Consider the following 19,288-nt stretch of genomic DNA (forward strand, 5'->3'; position numbering starts at 1 on the left):
TTTCACTTAATATTTTTTATTATGTCTTTGCACTTGTAGTTTTCCACCCCAATTGTGTTGTGTCCCTTGAATTAACTATGGAGGAATAGAAAATTTTGTTTTCATTTCCTAAATAAAGTTTTGGTAATAAAGAGAATTAATATGTTTATGCATGGGTTATTTTTAAATGATTTTATATGATAAAATCACATTTTAATTTTTGTAAGCTTAAAGAAATTGAAACCTATTGTTATTTTTATTTGTTCATTTACAATTTCAAGCAATATTAACTTTATTTTCTAATTATATTAATTATATACTTTCATCTCGTAATTCTTACATATTTTACACAGTTGATAAATATTGATAAAAAACATAATAGGGAGTTAATAATTATTTTACATATCGATCTATATTTTTAATAAACTAAATACTGTAATTAATGCACATCACTTTTACAAAAATACCGAATTCATAGAAGTTATGACTTTTTACTATTTTTTGGTCAAAAATATTCACCGTTTTTTTTATAAATTCAAAAACATGATTGATTAGCATTAATAGAGTTTTTCCTTTTCTAAGAACTTTTCCATTCATAAAGTTTGAACTTAAGATTTTACTTAAAAGATACCACTTAGTTGCTAAACTAATGGTTTATTTAATAATTACTTAATAATATATATATATATATATATTATAATTAATAAAAAAATTCCACTCATTTATTTTTTTTATAAAAAATTAGAAACTAATATTAATAAAAATAGTTTAACTAATAATAAACTAGGGGTGGGCATGGATTATTATTAGTTAAACTATTTTTATTAATATTAGTTTCTAATTTTTTATAAAAAAAAATAAATGAGTGGAATTTTTTTATTAATTATAATATATATAAATATATATTATTAAGTAATTATTAACTTTTATACTTTTAAAAAGTACCTTGAGTAATATTATTAAATATAATAAACTTTTATATCATTTAGCTTCATGAATAGCTTTTAGAATCAAGCTTAATATTGTGGTATTATTAATTAAACAAATCAAAATAACTATATTTATTGATTTTAATTGCTAAATTGTTTTTAATATACAGTAACAAGTCTCCCGCGTGTTCTTTTAATAAACATCGTATCATGAAAGAATATATTCACTACTAAAAAAACTCATATTTCCTGTCAATTTTGTTTTGATCTTCTTTTTCGTAGAAAATACTTACAAATTTTGTTGAGAAAAAAAAATTGCAAGTAATTGCTACCAATTTTTTTGTAAAATATTTTGTATAAAACACTTTTCATAACAAATTTTGTAGGAAATACTTACAAATTTTATAATTTGGTAGAAAATGATTACCTACGAAGGAATTACCTACCAATTAAAATTTTTAGAAAAAATGGCAGAAAAAATTTCTTTCTTGCAAATTTTTTTATCAAATTTGCAAGAAAAGTCCTATGTAATATGAGAATTTCTAGTAGTAATTATGTGGTACACTTTACCTTATAACAAATTTCTATATGATAAATTTATTAATTTTTATAAGAATAATCATCTTTAAAGTTATATTACAAATATAGTTTTTGGTTGTTTGCAAAAAATTTACATTAAGAATCCATATTTCTTAACAAAATATAATATACATAAAAATATACGCATTACAAGCATGTTTTTTATACTGCTGTTTAACCACAAATTTTTATTATATATATAATAACATGTCTTTATTATTTTTTAATTTTTAGAATAATCTTGAACTGTGTGAGATAATGTCATTTTTTATGTAATACATGTTTTGTGTTTAACACGTATCAAAGATTCAAATTCAAGACTAATAAACATATTTAGCCAAATCAAATCACCCACTTAAATCTTGAAATTGAAATTAGAAATTAAATTTGAATAATTTAATTCATTTGAAATCTTAGAATTCAAATTTGGTATGTAGTTATTGAGTCTGAGGAAGTGAAGCATGATAGAAAAAAAATGTTCTTGCCATTTCACATATTATTAACATGCATATATTTTAGATTCTTAAAGTTAATATTTTTAGTAAAATTTGAAATTAGTTTTTTTTTTAATATTTTATTAATTTAATTATTTATTTTTATAAATATATGAATTTAATTTTTTTAATTAATTTTTATTAAGTTTATTTAATGTTTTAATGCGTTATAAGATAATATTTAAATTAATGTTAAAATAAAAGTTGAACATGTTAAACAATCAAATATTATTTTAAAATGTATTTAAAATGTTGTATAAACTTAAAAATATTGGTTAAAAATATTAAATTCACATATTTACTAAAGAAGAAGATTAAATTGATAATATTTTAAAGAAAAATTTAATTTTAAATTTATTTGAAATCTGAAGATAAAAACATATTTAACACTATTATTAATATATCTATTATAATATATTAAGAGACATGTTAGCTTCAGACATTTGTATAACATGATGATGAGAATCAGTAGAACATTACAAGCAGCACACACCATGAAAGAGAAGAGAGAAAAAAAATGCAGAGAAAAAGGTTAAAATGAAAAGCCAAAGACCAAACACAACACTGAACACAGATTCATAATTCGTTTTGAGATTCATTCTCACAACAAGTCAATTTGATCTCTCTCTTTCTCACTGACATACATACCCTTCACTTGAAATGACTCTTTTGCCCTCTCATCTCTGCCTCCATTTCCTTCTTCTTTGACTCCACCCTTCTCTTTCTGTTCCTCCAAGACACAAACTTTCTTTCTCTACACCGTAATGGACGCCGCCGAAGCTCTCTCCGACGATCCAAATCGACCTGGGTCGAGGCCCAATTCCGCCGCCGACGCTGCTCCCGCCGGAGGCGGTGCAAGGTACAAGCTCATGTCACCGGCGAAGCTCCCGATCTCACGCTCGCCGTGCGTCACGATTCCGCCGGGGCTCAGTCCGACTTCGTTTCTCGAGTCACCGGTGCTGCTCTCCAACATGAAGGTTAGTCAGTGGTGAATGCATTCGTCTTTTCAATTTCTAGGGTTTCTGATTTTTTTGGCTGGGTTCGAGGCTCGCGTTTGATCCGTTTAATTGCTCAGAAAAAGAAAAGGAGTTTAAAGAGAGAAATGGGTGTGTGAATTCATCGGCAAAATTTGATTTTTGTTTTTCTGTGTTTTTTAATTTTTTTTAGTTGAACTTGGTCAAAGGTGTGTTTAAATGTTTTTACTTGACCCGAGTGTGTTGAAGTCCACACAGTGTGAGTGGCATATAAAAAAATAGTGGTCTTTTCAGTGTGATTTTCATGTAAATGCCAAGGGCATCAAAATGGGGCATATGGGACAGTGTTATGCTTTGGACGGAATAATTTTTAAAAATGAGGTGATTTAAATGTTGATGAATGGAAGATGCTGTTTGTTTCACGAAAAATTCGATGTGAGTGACAGAGTGAGTATATGTGCTTTATTTAATCTGGTGGTTGAGGCTAATTTGTTTTTTCTATTTAATTAGTTTTTTTACAATTAGGGCTGGCCCTTTTTCTGTGCTTGATCTTTTTCACTTGTTAGATTTTGTTATTTGTGTTGGGACCATGAGATTCTGATGCTTGCTCTTATGGAATTCTGCATTTTCCCTTTATGCTCAATACGGTGTTTTGTTGGAATATGGCTTTCTCTTACGATTGCTCAACATTCTCATTATTTTCTTTTGCGTCAGTGTTGTTTTTTCACATACTGAATCTTCCTTTGCTTCGGTGCTTTTCCTTTTTGTTTTCAACGGTGTTGCATTGCAGGTTTTATAGGAAATGCTTTTCTCTTTCCCTATTTATATGTGTGGAACAACAGAATAAATGCTTTGTCAAGGGTTAGTGGATCCATATTAGTTCTGTATGGCATGGCATTGGAGTAATATGAGGAATGTCAGAGATTGTGGGTCAAGATTTGTAATTTTGTGAAAGTACAAAAATACATCACATATTTGTTAAATCTTGATGTAATTGTGCGAGTGGTCCTAATCTGTGCATAATTAATGCGGGGTGGTTTTTCTGAGCTGAATTTATATAACTTCCACACGTAGTGATGCAATAGGTTGTGGTATAGATTCTAAATGATAAACATGCAATGTTATCCCGAAGGGAAAATTAGAGTTTTGGATTTGCTCAATTGTAATTGAATCTTTCTGCATAAGTCGCTGATAAATATACTCGATAGCGTGGTTACTCTGATGATTTTGTATGTACTTTCTTTCTGTTATTATTCATGGTCCCTTTACTAGTGTGTATTCTGAAACTTCCTGTTATTTTGTCACTTTCTTTGTCCGTTTGTTGCTCTAAGAAATTAAAATTTTTAAGTGTCTTCATTTATATATTTTTTTGATTCGTTCAGTACTTGCCTATTTAGATTATCTAACGCTTTCTCACATACTTTGCAGGTGGAACCTTCACCGACTACAGGATCCCTTTTTATGCTTCATCAAACAGCGCATGCTTCTGTGACTTCTGCTGCATCTGCTTCATTTCCTGTAACCACTGCAAGCTTCAATACCAATACTGTTGATGACCGGAAACCCAGCTTCTTTGAGTTTAAACCGCACAGTAGACCAAATATGGTAATGAATTACTCTATGCTTTTGCTAGTAAAATTGAAGAATATAAACTCTGAACTATGGTGGATAAATGGACTTGACATTGATGTTTTTCTTCTTAATTGTACCTGATCATAACCTTTATACTAAGTTAACAAGATAGGATAATTCTATGAAGCTCGAACACAACATTTGTAGGATACGTATCGGTGAAGTGTCCAATTTAAAAGATATTTGTTTGGTCTTTGACATAGTTCTGAAGTGTCTAATTTAAAAGATATTTGTTTGGTCTTTGACATAGTTCTGATACCGCTCCAACACAATGTTAACAAGAACAAATACAATTATTTTCTAAATACCCATAAGCTTATTGGATAAGTCTCTATTAAGATTATAGAAATAAGAAATAAATCCTATATAATTAGTAATATTTAGATTATATATGCATTATTGGGAATGTTTTTATATAATCTCTCATTTTAATATTAGGTGATAGTATGTTTATATTGTTATATTTGACTAACCTTGTTTATAGATGACTTTGAATACATAATTCTTGATTGTCAATTGAAATAATTCATAATGATGTAATATAGATCCTTGTCTTACATTTTAAAGATTACACATGTCAAAGTGTCCTATCCATTGTCTGTATCAGTATCCGTGCTACATAGCGATAATTATATAAATATATTGCAATGTTAACTCGAACCAGATTTGATTTCAAGTTTCTTGTTTTGGTTGATGTTGTTTTGAAGATTACTGGTTGCGTGGTACTTACACAATGCTATTCGTATATTTAAGGTTCCTGCAGACCCCGACAATCACGCAAGTGAAAAATCTACTCAAATAGATGGTGAAGGAAAAGCTCAACCTTTTGATTCATCATCACCATTAGTAAAAAGTGAGATAGCGGTCCCTTCAAATGAATTAAGTCTATCATCTCCTGTTCAAATTGTTAGCTCGGGAGCTAATGCCCGTGTTGAAGGTGATTTGGATGAACTGAACCCTAGGAGCAACATAGCAACTGGGCTTCAACCATCACAAGTTGACAATAGAGGTAGTGGACTTTCCGTCACAGCTGAGCGAGTATCTGATGATGGATACAACTGGAGAAAGTATGGGCAGAAACATGTTAAAGGAAGTGAATTTCCACGCAGTTATTACAAATGTACACATCCTAACTGTGAAGTTAAGAAACTATTTGAACGATCTCATGATGGGCAAATCACTGAGATAATTTACAAGGGGACACATGATCATCCGAAACCCCAGCCAAACCGGCGTTACTCAAGTGGAACTATCATGACTATGCAAGAAGAGAGGACTGATAAAGCTTCCTTTCGAGATGGTAATACCTGCTAGATGCTTCTTATTGATGCCATTTTATTGGTACTTTTTGTAAACAAATAATGTGGCTTTCTTTTTCTCCTAATTCTTGAATTGCAGACAAAGGATCCAATATATGTGGCCAGGTGTCTCACCCAGCTGAGCCTGACAGTACTCCAGAGTTATCACCTGCAGCAACAAATGATGGTGATCCAGAGGGTACAGGATTTTTTTCAAATCGGAATAGTGATGAGGTTGATGATGATGATCCCTTATCAAAGCGAAGGTTTGACAGCTTTAGGCCCAAGACCTATGTTTCTTTTTGCTACTCATGTATGTTTGCTGATAGCCGGAATTTCTTTTATTGAGCAGAAAAATGGAGTTTGCAAATGCTGACATTACTCCTGTAGTTAAGCCTATTAGGGAGCCACGGGTCGTTGTACAAACTCTGAGTGAGGTTGATATATTGGATGATGGTTACCGCTGGCGCAAGTATGGGCAAAAGGTGGTGAGAGGCAATCCTAACCCTAGGTATGTTCGGTTCACTCTTACGCCCACTGTAGGGAATGCTGAGATAACCTCATCCTCATTCACAAGAGTGGTGCATTATGATATATTCTAGAAAAGTAGAGTAGTTACTATAATAATATATTGTGAACTGTTGTATATTCTAAATACTGAATCTTAAGCTTTTACAAAGTTTTATTCCAAACCGGTTCTAAAAATTCATTCAATAATTTCTGTTGTCCTCTTTACCTATTGTCTAATACAAAATACTGGCAAAGTTTTATACAGGTATGGTTTTACGTTAAGGAAAGGTGGTGATGGTATGTCAAATGGGAACTGTAATGGTAAAAAATGTTATATTAATGAAAGTTAGTTGATTGTAAGAGCATTATTGCTAAGAATGTGCGTAGAAGTGTCAATGGAGAAGTTTACGGGACAGTAGACTGTTGTTAGGTTCTTAGATATCAAGAAAGTGTAGATCTATATGTATTATTCCTATGCTACGAGAGGAAAAAATATCAATGTAAAATTGTCACGATTGTCGACTAAGAGCGAGTTAAAAGGCAAATTAGGGGAAAAGGAGAGCCGGTATGATATCCACTTATTTACTTGATTCAAGATTTAAGATTTTGTGTTGTAAAGTTTGTTCTTTTTCACTGAATGCGAATATGTTTGCCAAATATTGTAGTTTTTTTCTAGGTCAAAATCTACATTCCTTATAAGCATGTGCTCACTTGATATTTCGAGGATTCCCCTGTTCCTTGGCTGACCAAAACAATATACCAGCATAGTTTTCACTTGAGCAACTATCTGTTTGAATTGAAAGGCGCTTGAAATGCATTTTGTGTGCATAAAACTATCTGTAGTATAATTTGGTCATATATTTCCGTTGTTTTGGCATGAAATGAAAATAAAATCGCTGGTCTCTTTTAGTAAGATCGTTACATTTTGTGGTTGAAGACAATATGATGCTTAGTTACATATTCTGGTTAACCTTATTTCTTACAAGGACTCGCTTTATTTTTCAGAAGCTATTACAAATGCACAAACACGGGGTGCCCCGTTAGGAAACATGTGGAGAGGGCTTCTCATGATCCAAAAGCTGTGATAACCACATATGAGGGGAAACACAATCATGATGTGCCAACTGCAAGGAATAATAGCTGCCATGACATTGCAGGATCAGCAAGTGGTGGTGGACACACAAGAATTAGGGCAGAAGAAAGTGATACCATCAGCCTTGACCTTGGTATGGGAATCAGCCCTGCTTCGGAAAACACGCCAAACAGCCAAGGGAGAATGATGCTTCCTGAATTTGGGGACAACCATGCTCATACCAGCAACTCCAATTTCAAGTTTGTTCATACTTCAGGGGCACCTGTGTACTTTGGTGTTCTGAATAACAACTCTAACCCATATGGCTCTAGAGAAAATCCAAGTGATAGTAGTACATCTTTAAACCATTCTGCATATCCCTGCCCTCAGAACGTGGGAAGAATACTAATGGGTCCTTAAAATTGTTTGCGCACACAAATAAAAGGAAATACTGAGTTCCATTTTGGTTTTTCTTTTTGGCGGGTAAAGTTTTAAAGGCATAGCTCCTCATTTTCTCTTTGGAAATGCTGATAGTTCTTTTATGTAGATCCTTACATGTTGAGAGCTGTTCTTTAGTAGAATTAGTAGCTGTGCCCCTTCAGGTTGACTCTTAAATCTAATTTCTGTTTGTATAATTATATACAGATTCTTCTGTACAAATATGAAGCTTATACCACAATTGCTTCAACAAAACCCCTTGTAAAAGTGTGAGTTCAGCTATTTATAAGATGTAGCTTCTACCTTGTTACTGAACTTACTGTTTTTATTCCATGGTTTACCCCAGCTTCGTTACAACGCAAACTTCCCCACGTGAAGTTGTTTGTTATTCTGTTTGATATTAGTCAAATTCAAAGGCAGGTGACATGTGTAAACAGTGGAATACACGTTTGGTTTTCTCGCACTATTTTTTGCATACAATATAATGTGAAACAAATACTTGTGTGTTTCTGGACAGACTTTTGTATCTAATTCTGAAGATACTGTCACTATTTTTGGGGCCAGACTAGAAGTGGATTATGCTATTTGAAAATGCAGATCCAAACATGGATATATTAGATGTTTCGATTGATCTCAAGTGTATACCAGTTTAATTTTAGGTTCCAAAGTGACACTGAAGTAATTTTGGATACCTTTTTGTTGGATGCTTTGTTTTCTGGTTTTACAATTAAGTAGATTGAATAAAATTCGAATCTGAGTGTAGTGTAGATGCGATGAATAGCACACTAAAGTCACTTCAACAGAAACTTTCTTTTTCTTTTCCTGAGAAGATGAAAGAGTTTGATTGCTACAAATACGTGCAAATGTAACAGACAATCATAATGACGAACGTCAGAAAAATGTTTCAGTGCCATTGATTTGTGGGGCAACTTTTCAGATCAAAGGGTGTATTGCAGACTATAAGAGTGTAATTTCTAGAGGCGTAGAGATCATCAAAGTTGAGTTTTGTCTTTCTCAACCAAACTTTTTTCTATTCACATTACCAGAAATCAAATACCTTATAACATGATTAAGAAAGTCAACTATCTATCGATTATCCTGAATCTCGTTGATAGACTGTAAGAACTAAGAATCCATATCTTGTGTATCCTGCGATAGCTTTAAATAAAAGTAATACATAGAAATACTTGGTTTCTAACTCGTGTTATACTGCTGTTCGTAACTAATAGACATGAAACTGTATTTAAATAAACTGAATAACATTGTTGAAAACGGTCCTCTATATTTAAATCAAATGGTCAAAAGTAAATACATGTCTCAGACAAAAGTCTGTGTTGTTTTGCTTTGTCTCCAGAAAACTTTGTACTCTAGGAGACAGCTATTTGACTAAGACCTTCCTTCCTCATAATATATTTCAAACCACACGCGTTGCAATGTTTCCTAGGAAGCCAGAAACATGATAAAGCACAGAAATGATTAGAGACTATGAGTCAATGATCACTCTTGCTACGGTAGAGTTATTATTTCTAGGCCAAACAACACGGTTTCACGTGAGCTTTTTAGACTAATAAAGCTCTCCTTTACTAAAATAAGGCACTTCAGATTTTACATGCATTCACACAGCTTGGGAATCCTGTGTAGATCCGTGTAGTGGTTGTCAATGACAAATAATTCAATTCATATTCAACTTTGAATATGGCCATATTCAATTGGATTCAAAGAACTAGGAGTTTAGTGTACAAAATTACTACAAGAGTAAAGAATATAAGGATATGTGAGTGTTACTGGTGATTATGAAGGGTCAGAGCAAACCCAGTTTAAGAGAAATGCATTTAAGCATAGAAAGTGAAACTGTAGTAAGAAATACCAGATCCATACGTTGTTTTGCTATATATTTCAACTTACATGTTTTGCAGTTATAAAATACATCTCAGAAAACATAGAATATATTGATATTGCTTGTATTGCTGACAGATTAAGGATGCTCTCTTACAAAACAGTGATTTGACTATAAAGTGAGGAGAAATTGTTGAAAGAAGTTAAGGATGATACATAACCTAACTAGAAGCCTGGAGTAACAAAAAACGAACTCAGTATTGTCAGATTTTCATCTCCAAGCACAAGAGGCAATTAGAGCTTGATTCTTCCAACCAAGAAAAAGTGCACCATCTTTCTCTTCTAGAGTGTAGTGACCATGGTAGCTCTGGAGAAGATCTTTGATTGAAGAATTAATAACGGAGTTCAGAGGGTAAGGTGAAAATCCAGCATCTGTGAAACGCATTCTCCACTTATTCAGAAGCTCATGACGTTCAACTCTTTCTTCTCCTTCACATGCTATTAAGTTGACAACTTCACGAGCCAAACAGTGCTGCTCCACATTAATCCTCTCTTTGTGCTCCCTTGGAAGAGCAGCATCAATTGAATCAAAAACAGCAAAGTAGTAGTTCATCGTCTCAACGAATCGCTGCAAGAACGGCGCATTGTTGGTGTTAAATTCTTGCTCCACAAGAGTCACCACCTTAGGAGACAAGTGCTTGGCTAATCTCAACAACCTATCACGATGATTGTGGCCGTTAACACTTGCATCAGGCACATGGTGCAACATAATGGCAAAGTTCACAGCCACAGCTTCATAAGGGCGAAGTTCAAGGTCTTTAAGTTGCACTTGAGAAGCAGGTACTCTCACAGCATTGAACTCAAAGGGTACATTGCATGACTCTGCAAGTGCTGATAACCTTTTCCCAACAATATCAAGTCCTCCTCCCCGGGCATAAGATGAAAAGGAGTCATCAACACCTGATATTCTGATCTTTGGTGGCCCTCCGGGGCGGCGTGCAAGAGCCTGAATCAGGCTCACCCATTGAGTTCCCTGAGAAATCTGAAAGTCTATTATATGAACTTCACTTTCCTCCTTCAGAGCTTCAGCAATTGCTCCATTTGCTGACATGTATCCAAACTTGAAATATGGACAAACTTCATAGAGTACATGCATGTATGAAAGTAGCTCATTACCAGTAGGCTCACTACATTTCAAGGATTTATAGATTGTGCTTCCTGAAGCAGCCATCCTTGCTACAAGAGACTCCACAATGTATGCTCCCAACCGCTGAATCGGATTGCCGGAAACCGAAACCATCTTACGCGACTCTGACATCATCCATTCAGTTGTCTCCATATCATTCACAGCCATTGCCTTAGCACAAGTATAAAGCATCTCTTTCAAATCCCCTCTAGATACCATCTCCATCATTTTCTTCCACTTCTCAGCCTCTAACAAAATTGAATCAGCTTCTCCTGGCATTAGAGCACCATAGATATCTAGCATTTCTGCATTAGGTCCCAGCATAGCAGTTTCCAATTCTCTTATCTTATGGGACAGGTCATCAAGGTCAAGAGTTGGGTAAGGATCATTCTCTAGTGGGCCACTGGCAATTTCAAGAGAATGCTGTGGCCTTAGCACATATGAATTTGACTCTAGCTTTGACAACGGACTATTGTTTGATGAGAAACTGAGAGCAGGTGGAGAATTTTGGCAAGGGAAACTGTTGCTTGTGGAAGCAGATTCAAGGGTGCAATATTGCTCTAAGGTTTGGACAGAAGGGTAGGTTGTTTGGCTGCTGTTATCAGAGGAAGAGTAATTGTCTATGTTCTCGCTTGATGGTAAGCAATATGACTCCAAATTTTGCACGGGCTCAACATAAAACCCACCAGGGCCATAAGAAATTTTATGATTCTGAGATGTTTGCATTGAGATCCAGGTATAGTCAAACTCCAAAAGATTTCGACACAAAATCAGCTGAATTCTGGACTCTATTCAAGCCTGTTTATCATTATCCACGTTTTAATTGCAGTGTAATGAATATCTGAACTAATCTGCAGAAGGTCAAGGAAGAAATTTAGACAAATATGATAACAAAGGTATCTGAAACTATAAAGAATCAATACTAAGACACAGTGTATTGATATTGATTGAAGAAGGTAATGTAGTTTTCCTAAATCTGTTATTCCTTGAGGTTGGGTGCAAAGGTGTATGTGATCTATTATTCACATAAAGGTCAGAAACTAGAAAGATTTGAGATGAAACTTTTATTAAAAGATTCAAAATCAGAAGAGTAAGCTTCTTGACATCAGAATCTATATTTCCCAGATTCGTAACAAGCTATTACATAAACAGAAAACCAAAAGAGACAGTGCATAAGTCTAGTTGAAAGCAATTTTATAAGTGTAATCGTTTGATCAGTGGTTTCAAATTTAAGCAATAAAAAAAGTAAAACAAGACACTTTTCTTTTTCTTCTTTGCTTATCTCAGTAGAAAAAGTAAAAAAGGTGATGTTATTGAGAAAAGGCTCTCACATGCTATACATCGGTTTCAATTAAAGGTAAACACAAAGGATAAGCTATTCTGTAAAACACCAAACAGGCAATTAGGAAAAATTTATTGGTATTCTGGATTGGACTCAACTATGGAAACTCAATTAACACAGAAGTTTTTTTATATCAAACAGTTTTAAACCTTCCCTTGGTCAGAAACTACCTGCAAAAAGTATGCATTCAAATCCATATTCAAACAAAGTAGAAAAACACAGATAAGAAGCTTTCCCTCAACAACTATTGAAACAAAGCCAAAAGGTAATTAGAAAAAAACATTCAAATATAGAACAGAAAGAGCTTCAACATGCCATGACTATCAATGAACTCCAACAACAACCCTTTGTCACAAACTCAATAAGAACAACCATTGAAGAAAAAACAAAAATAACACATTTTTCTCACCACCATAAACTTAGCAAGCAGAGACACTTCATGATATCAACCAATAACAGAAATCATGAAAAGGGAGCAGTTAAAAAATTTCAGAGACTCTCACCTCTGCAAAAAAACCTGATCTGAAAGAAGATTACTGAGAAGCAGTGATGCCCCAGTTGGATTTGAAGCTCAAAGTGACTGAGAAGACTCTATCATGCACATACACATATGTGTCATACAAAGAAAAATTGTTTGGAATTAGAGATTAAATCTTAGAACACATGGCAAGTCACAAAGGTTGTAGTTGGGTGGTGCTATGGTCCCTATGAACTCTGAATTGCAGTTTTGCCATTTTATATATGGACGCCAACATAGAAAGTCTCCTATACTGGCAAATTACTTTTTTGACTCTGACATTGCACTTCATTTACAAAGACTTTGATCACTTTGTTAACTTTTTCTTTCTTTTGTTTCTATTCACTTCATTATTCTCGAATATCTTTGGATTTCTATTACTATATTTATATCTATTAATATTTTAGTTTTAACATCAACATGTTCAAAGGTTTGCGACGAAGAGGGTGATCGTTACATTGACATTTTTTTTAAAGAAAGTTGTGATATTCTTTCTTTTAAGAAAAGAAACAGACATGATAATATTTTTTTGTGTGTTTAATTTCTGCATCATTGGAGTTATATTAATTCTTATTAAGTGTTTTAGTGTAAGTTTTGTTATATTCAAGAAAAACTTTAGAACCTTTATTTTAAGAAGGGACAAAAGCATTTCTCGTGAATCTTTTTCTTTTTTGTCAAAATATAATTATCCATGTAACACGTTAAATTATAATTATTTTGTATGTCACTAATGTAAAGTTATTTTTACATAAATTGCTTTTACGTAATAAAAATAATATTCCTGTAAATATATAAAAAACAGTATATAAACACCTTTTTTTTGTCCACATCAGAAAGAACTTAGTGAAACCAAATCAATACAATTACAGAGTCTCAATTATCTCAAATTACTGTTTTTCAATTATATCAAATCTTCTAAGTTCACACTCATCAAAATTTTATCAAACAAAATAATCGAGAAAAATGTAAAAGGGAATTCCTTAAATGGAATTAACATAAAATTTAATCCAAAAGAAGAAAAGTTGCATTGCCTCAGTTCTTGAAAGTACTTATTTACACAAACAAAATCTGTGAATAAAAAATTGTTTATAAGCTGGAAATTGAGTAAAATAAGCTTGTGAAAAGGTTGGCACTTGCAGAAAGTTTATGAGCATTCACTTTTAAACACTAAAAACGTACGAGTTGAATAGTATTATTATATTGGAAATGCAATGTAATTTTATACATCGCATTCATTAAAAATAATTTATATAGATAAATTATTATGCATAATTGTAAAACTATTGAATTATTAATATTAAAAAAAATACAGTTGGAACATTATTAATTTTTGTTGTTTTGTTTGTTAAAAAGGTAGTAAAGAAAAGTGGGTGTAAGTGACATAGACACGTCATGGAATTGAGTGGTAGTAAACATCTAATGATGCATGTGCTGGCGTCTCCTGGAGTGGGCCCCACACGCTTTCACCTCTCATCATTTTAATTCCTAGGTTTCCATCAAAAAAGTAAATAACTATACTACATCATTTAAATACATTAATTTTTTTAATTTTTTTATGAAAATATATCATTTTCTTGTTTAGTTCTTGTGAGTTTGTTTTATATTTTTGTAATGTTTAGATTTTGTACAAGAAACGTAAACTCCTAAAACATGTTAGATGATCGTGGAACAATTTTTGTTCAGATAGATAATTTACCCAATAATAAATATTAGTGTATTTTCACTACAATCAAATGTTTGATAATCAATTTTAAAAATAAAAATAATTAATATAATGATTAATTTAAATATTAATTTATAAATTAAAAATTATTAGTAATTAAAACAGTTTCTAAATTGATATTAATTAATTTCAAGAATTTAGCTATTAAAATATTAGTCACTAAATTTGTCTAATTTGTGACTAATTTATATACAAATTTAAAGATTATTTTTTCTATAATTTTAGTTATCAATTTAAAGATCAATTTATTGAAGTGATCGATATAGAGAATAATTTAAAAATTATTTTAGTTACTAAATTTTTTTTGTCACTAAAATTGATAATTAATTAAATATTTTTTTAGTGTTTACTTTTAGTCTAACGAAAAAAATTAAAGTTTTAATATAAAAATTTAAAAATTTTATATAAACTGAATTAATAATCATAATAATAAAATAAATATTTAATCTTAAATAATTATTATATATAATTATTAAATTAATATAAAATTAACTTTGAAAAAAATTTACACTTTTTTAATCTAAATATTTAGTAGTTATTTAAATATTAACATTAATTTTTGTTTTAATAATTATGTGGCAATTATTAAAAATCAAATATTTAATTAATTACCTTAATTATTAGCATAATTTCAATAAATTAACAAAATGAAGGTCTTAGATTAAAAGTATAATTAAATTTTTTATTATGTTAAAAATAAAATATATTAGTATTTATTATACTGAATCGATTAATGTCCAATTTTTATTTGTAAAACAAAAGAGCAAAAAATCTGAAAAAAAAATTAAAGGATGTAGATATAATACAAGAAAAGGCTAGCATGTTGAAAAGTAATGTAAAGCTGAATAGTTATTTATTATCATTAAATAGGGTTTATATTTGATTTAACGGTTGAGATGTTGAATGTTGAATTGGTTGTTTAAGTTAAGTTGATTAAATTGTGAATAAGTTGGTTAAAAGATGGAATTTAGTTGTTGTAAGATAGGTTGCAGGAAAAGGAGTTTATGTGGTGGAAGAGATGAAGTGGATAGAGTGCGTTGAACGTTGAAGCCCTACGTGTGCATGCCTCTAGGGTTTCTTCCATCAAAGGGCTTTCAATTTAAAAGCTTGATTGGAGATATTTTGTTTTGATGCTTAGTGTGGACATTTTAAGAGAGTTACTTACGTATATTTGTTTTCTTCTCTACTTTGAGATAGTGGAAGTTAATTTTGTTTTTAACTCTAATTGTATATCTTAATTATTATTATTTTTTAGTTAAATTGTAAGATCTTTGAGTTGTGAGTTATGATGCAAGAATATGATACGTGTACAATAATTTTTCAAGGAAATTTTTGTTTTTGATAGAGTAAATGTCACTAAGAAGTTCCTTTTTCTTTCTATTTTTATAATTTTGAACTTGATTTGTTATATAACTCAAAATTAGGCTTTCTTTCTATATTTATTAATTTTAATTTACTAAAAAATTTATTTGATAAGGTTTATTTATTTTTTAAATAGGACCTAGTTATTTTCTTTGATTCATTAGAACTTTAGCGATCTTGAATGATTAATAAGACATTTTTATCCATATATATGCAGCACACATTTGGAAAGTGAAGAGAACGTCTAAAATGAATTGGAATTTGAGTTTAAATACATACGGGTGTGAGAAAGTAAGTCTTCATATAAGCTTTATAGATACAACTTCGCGTACTATAAATGATTATAGTGATAAAGACAAATTAATAACTTATGCAACACATTTTTTGAATAACAAATATCTTATAAACTTATTTTCAAAAAAAAAAAGCGCACACACACACACACATATAAGAGTCTTCATTACCATCATCATCACATAGTAGTCATCAACATCATCATACCATGAGACGGTATCACTGAGTGAATTTCTATTTTTTTTTCTTAATAATCTTACTTTTTGAAATTCAAAATGACTTTCTTATTTGAGTGGCTTCCTACTACTTAATTGGTTCTCTCTCACACACACGTTCACCCAATTATTGTTTGAGCGATATTACTTCCTACCATTGTTTGAGCGATACTACTTCTTGTGTCAGATCTCACTACTTAACTCTTGAGAAATCACATTATGGCTCGAGTATTGATACATTGTTACATTGTCTCACATTCCAAAATCCAAGCACCAACACCTTTTTTTCACTTTAGCGGCATCATGTCACTTGAGTAATATTCACTCCTAAGGAAAGAGAATTGTGTTGATCTCTATTTCGTTCAAGACTCAAGTCATCGTTTGAGATATATACTCTATTGTTTGAGAATTCATGTTGTTGCTTGAGCAATATTGAGTAGTGCATGCAATAACGACTTATCATGGGTGTCACTTGAACAATAGTCCATTGCTTATATGATATAAGCTATTGTGTGTGTGTGTGTGTGTTGTGTGTCTTTGTTTGTGTCTATGTGTGTGTCTCTTTGTATTTGTGTTTGTGTGCCTACACATGTTGTGTGACTTTGTGTGTGTGTGTGTGTTTGTGTGCCTACATGTGTTTGTGTATGTATGTACGTATGTGTGTGGGTATGTGTGTGTGAGTGTGTGTGTGTGTGTGTGTGTGAGAGAGAGAGAGAGAGAGAGTGTGTGTGTATGTGTGTGAGTGTGCGTGCATGCGTGTGTGTGTGTTTTTTTTTCATTGTTATGATTTTTTTTTTGGTTAAATTATGTTTTATCTCCATTTTTGTAATAAAAAAATATCGATTTGGTCCCTTTATTTTTAGAAGTCTCACTTTGGTCTCTATTTTTGAACAAAAAAAGGATTAATCATGTTCTTTATATTAAATTGGGTTAAACGATGTTAAGGAAATAATGAATAGGCATGGTTCTCTCTGATTAAAGGTAAATGAAATTACTTATGTGGATTATTAGAAGGGGGTTTTGTTATAAACAGAGATTGAGATTATGTGAAATTAGGGTTTTCATTAAGGAAAATGGGGATTGAAGACTGATAGAAGATTGAGGTGTTTGGTGAAGGTGATCATATCTGGGAACGTGTTTGATGGAATCACGATTTCTTTTGGTGTAGGTTCTCCTTAGGATGCTTCCTAAATATTATCACCGTGTAGGAGATCATGAGAATACTCTTATAACAAAATTATTTGGGATCCATAGAATAACACTAAGAGGTGGATAAAAAGGTATCATTTGTTACCTATATGGAACTTCATTTCTCTTTTTCTCAAATTGAATATATATACATATATATATATATATATATATATATATATATATATATATATATATATATATTTCCTTATTTTGTTTACCATGTCTGTTTTGTGTTTATGGGAAATGTGTTTTGCACAGAACTACAAGGAAGATATACATACAATGATAAAATTATTTGCAACACAACATTGAAAGATCTTGATCTAAATATGAGTTTCATATGGATAAAAATTTACAAGAATCCTTACTCAAATAACTTGCTCCTAACAATCAGTTACCTTAGTGACAAATGTGCAAATCATAACCAAAATTTTGTTTTCTAGTGAAGGCAAATTTTCCTAGATCGTAAGTTCTTGGAGTCACAACATATAATTAATTACAGTCTTTTGTTGGGATTACTACCTTGTATCACTTTTTTAATATAACTTAATTATTAAAAAAGAATAATTCGTGATTTCATTTGCCGGGTCACTATTTAATCAGACAAAATCATGCTTATGCATTGATTCCTTAAAACCGTTTAATCCAATTAAACATAATGGGCATGATTGATACATTTTTTCGAAAATAAAGACATAATTGAAACTTATAAAATAAAGGTTTCTTAAAAAAATAGACTAAAGATATAATTTAACTTTTTTTTTTCAATTTTATATCACTATTTTGAATATTTGTACTTTAATCTCATTTGTTTTTAAAATTTGTCAAAATAATGATAAAAGTATTCCAACAATGACACATAACATAAGTGATATATCACCAGTCAAAATTGATACATAACATATGGATGGCAAGACAAATTAATATCATACGATATAAATTTGGCAAGACAAATTATATTAACGCGTTTTTAAAATTTTGGAACAAATTAGAGTGATTCAAAATAGAAATTAAGAAAATACCAATGAAACTAAAAAAAAAAATAAAGACTATTCCGCCTCGTTTGAAAACTTTTCTGCAAGAGATATATTTCACAGAAATGATTATGAAATTTTTCTTCCGGTTTAAATTATGGAAACTTTTCTATGGATAAACTTAGGGAAATTTCCTAAGATAAACTGTGAGAAATATCCATGAATTTTTGAACACCAGCAAGATGTATTTTATATAAATTTAAATACCATTCACTAATTTTATCTATGAAAAATATATTTTTTTACTTTTACGTAAAAGGGACGAGTTTAAGTTATAAGATACTAAATTTAAAATTTTAATATCGATGTTTGTCCTGTCGAATTTTATCGAGCTTAGATAAATTTACATGGTACCCGTCCTACAAATTCTTACTCTTTTTTTTTTTTTAATTTATACAAGTATTTTAAATAAATTATACTGCAAATATTAATTATGATTCAAATGATACGTAAAAAAAAATTGAAAAAATTTAAATATAAAAAGTTAACAATTATATTATATTTTTCAAAATGTACATTTTTCTTTTAAAAATAAATTATTTGATTATGTTACAATTTAACTATTAAAATTTTACTTTTGAAATTTGGAATAATTGGTATTGATACATGTGAGTTTGAAATTGTTTATATGATGTTTAATAAAACCTACCTTGATTCAATATATTTATTGTCAAACACCCTGT

At 31.0% G+C, this 19,288-nt stretch overlaps 1 protein-coding gene and 1 pseudogene across 3 annotated transcripts; one reads left to right on the plus strand and one right to left on the minus strand.

Moving 5' to 3' along the window:
• The first annotated feature begins 2,452 nt into the window (after window positions 1–2,452).
• LOC114188132 (putative WRKY transcription factor 20) lies at window positions 2,453–8,220 on the plus strand. Of its 2 annotated transcripts, none has more exons than XM_028076673.2 (6): window positions 2,453–2,958; window positions 4,384–4,560; window positions 5,341–5,887; window positions 5,986–6,151; window positions 6,238–6,396; window positions 7,401–8,220. In XM_028076673.2, the coding sequence occupies exons 1-6, from the start codon at window positions 2,746–2,748 to the stop codon at window positions 7,885–7,887; spliced, it is 1,749 nt and encodes a 582-aa protein (XP_027932474.1). In that variant the 5' UTR covers window positions 2,453–2,745; the 3' UTR covers window positions 7,888–8,220. The 2 variants fall into 2 exon arrangements, with proteins under 2 accessions (XP_027932474.1, XP_027932478.1); XM_028076677.2 differs by lacking the exon at window positions 2,453–2,958 and adding an exon at window positions 4,056–4,184.
• A 1,542-nt stretch (window positions 8,221–9,762) lies between these two features.
• On the minus strand, window positions 9,763–12,989 carry LOC114188017 (scarecrow-like protein 21 pseudogene; annotated as a pseudogene). The gene is made up of 2 exons (XR_014995483.1): window positions 12,773–12,989; window positions 9,763–11,778 (listed from the first exon to the last, which is right to left on the minus strand). The product of XR_014995483.1 is annotated as a scarecrow-like protein 21 pseudogene (transcript).
• Window positions 12,990–19,288: the final 6,299 nt, after the last annotated feature.

Source organism: Vigna unguiculata, chromosome 6 (genome assembly GCF_037176805.1).
Source record: "Vigna unguiculata cultivar grain cowpea cultivar isolate G323 ecotype 2 chromosome 6, ASM3717680v1, whole genome shotgun sequence".
Lineage (NCBI taxonomy): Eukaryota > Viridiplantae > Streptophyta > Magnoliopsida > Fabales > Fabaceae > Vigna > Vigna unguiculata.

Excerpts from the sequence above, each read along its gene's own strand:
- LOC114188132 (XM_028076673.2), top strand. The coding sequence starts at position 2,746 with ATGGACGCCGCCGAAGCTCTCTCCGACGATCCAAATCGACCTGGGTCG. Across the intron at positions 2,959-4,383 it reads TGCTGCTCTCCAACATGAAG|GTGGAACCTTCACCGACTAC; the intron begins GTTAGTCAGTGG and ends CATACTTTGCAG. Across the intron at positions 5,888-5,985 it reads TAAAGCTTCCTTTCGAGATG|ACAAAGGATCCAATATATGT; the intron begins GTAATACCTGCT and ends CTTGAATTGCAG.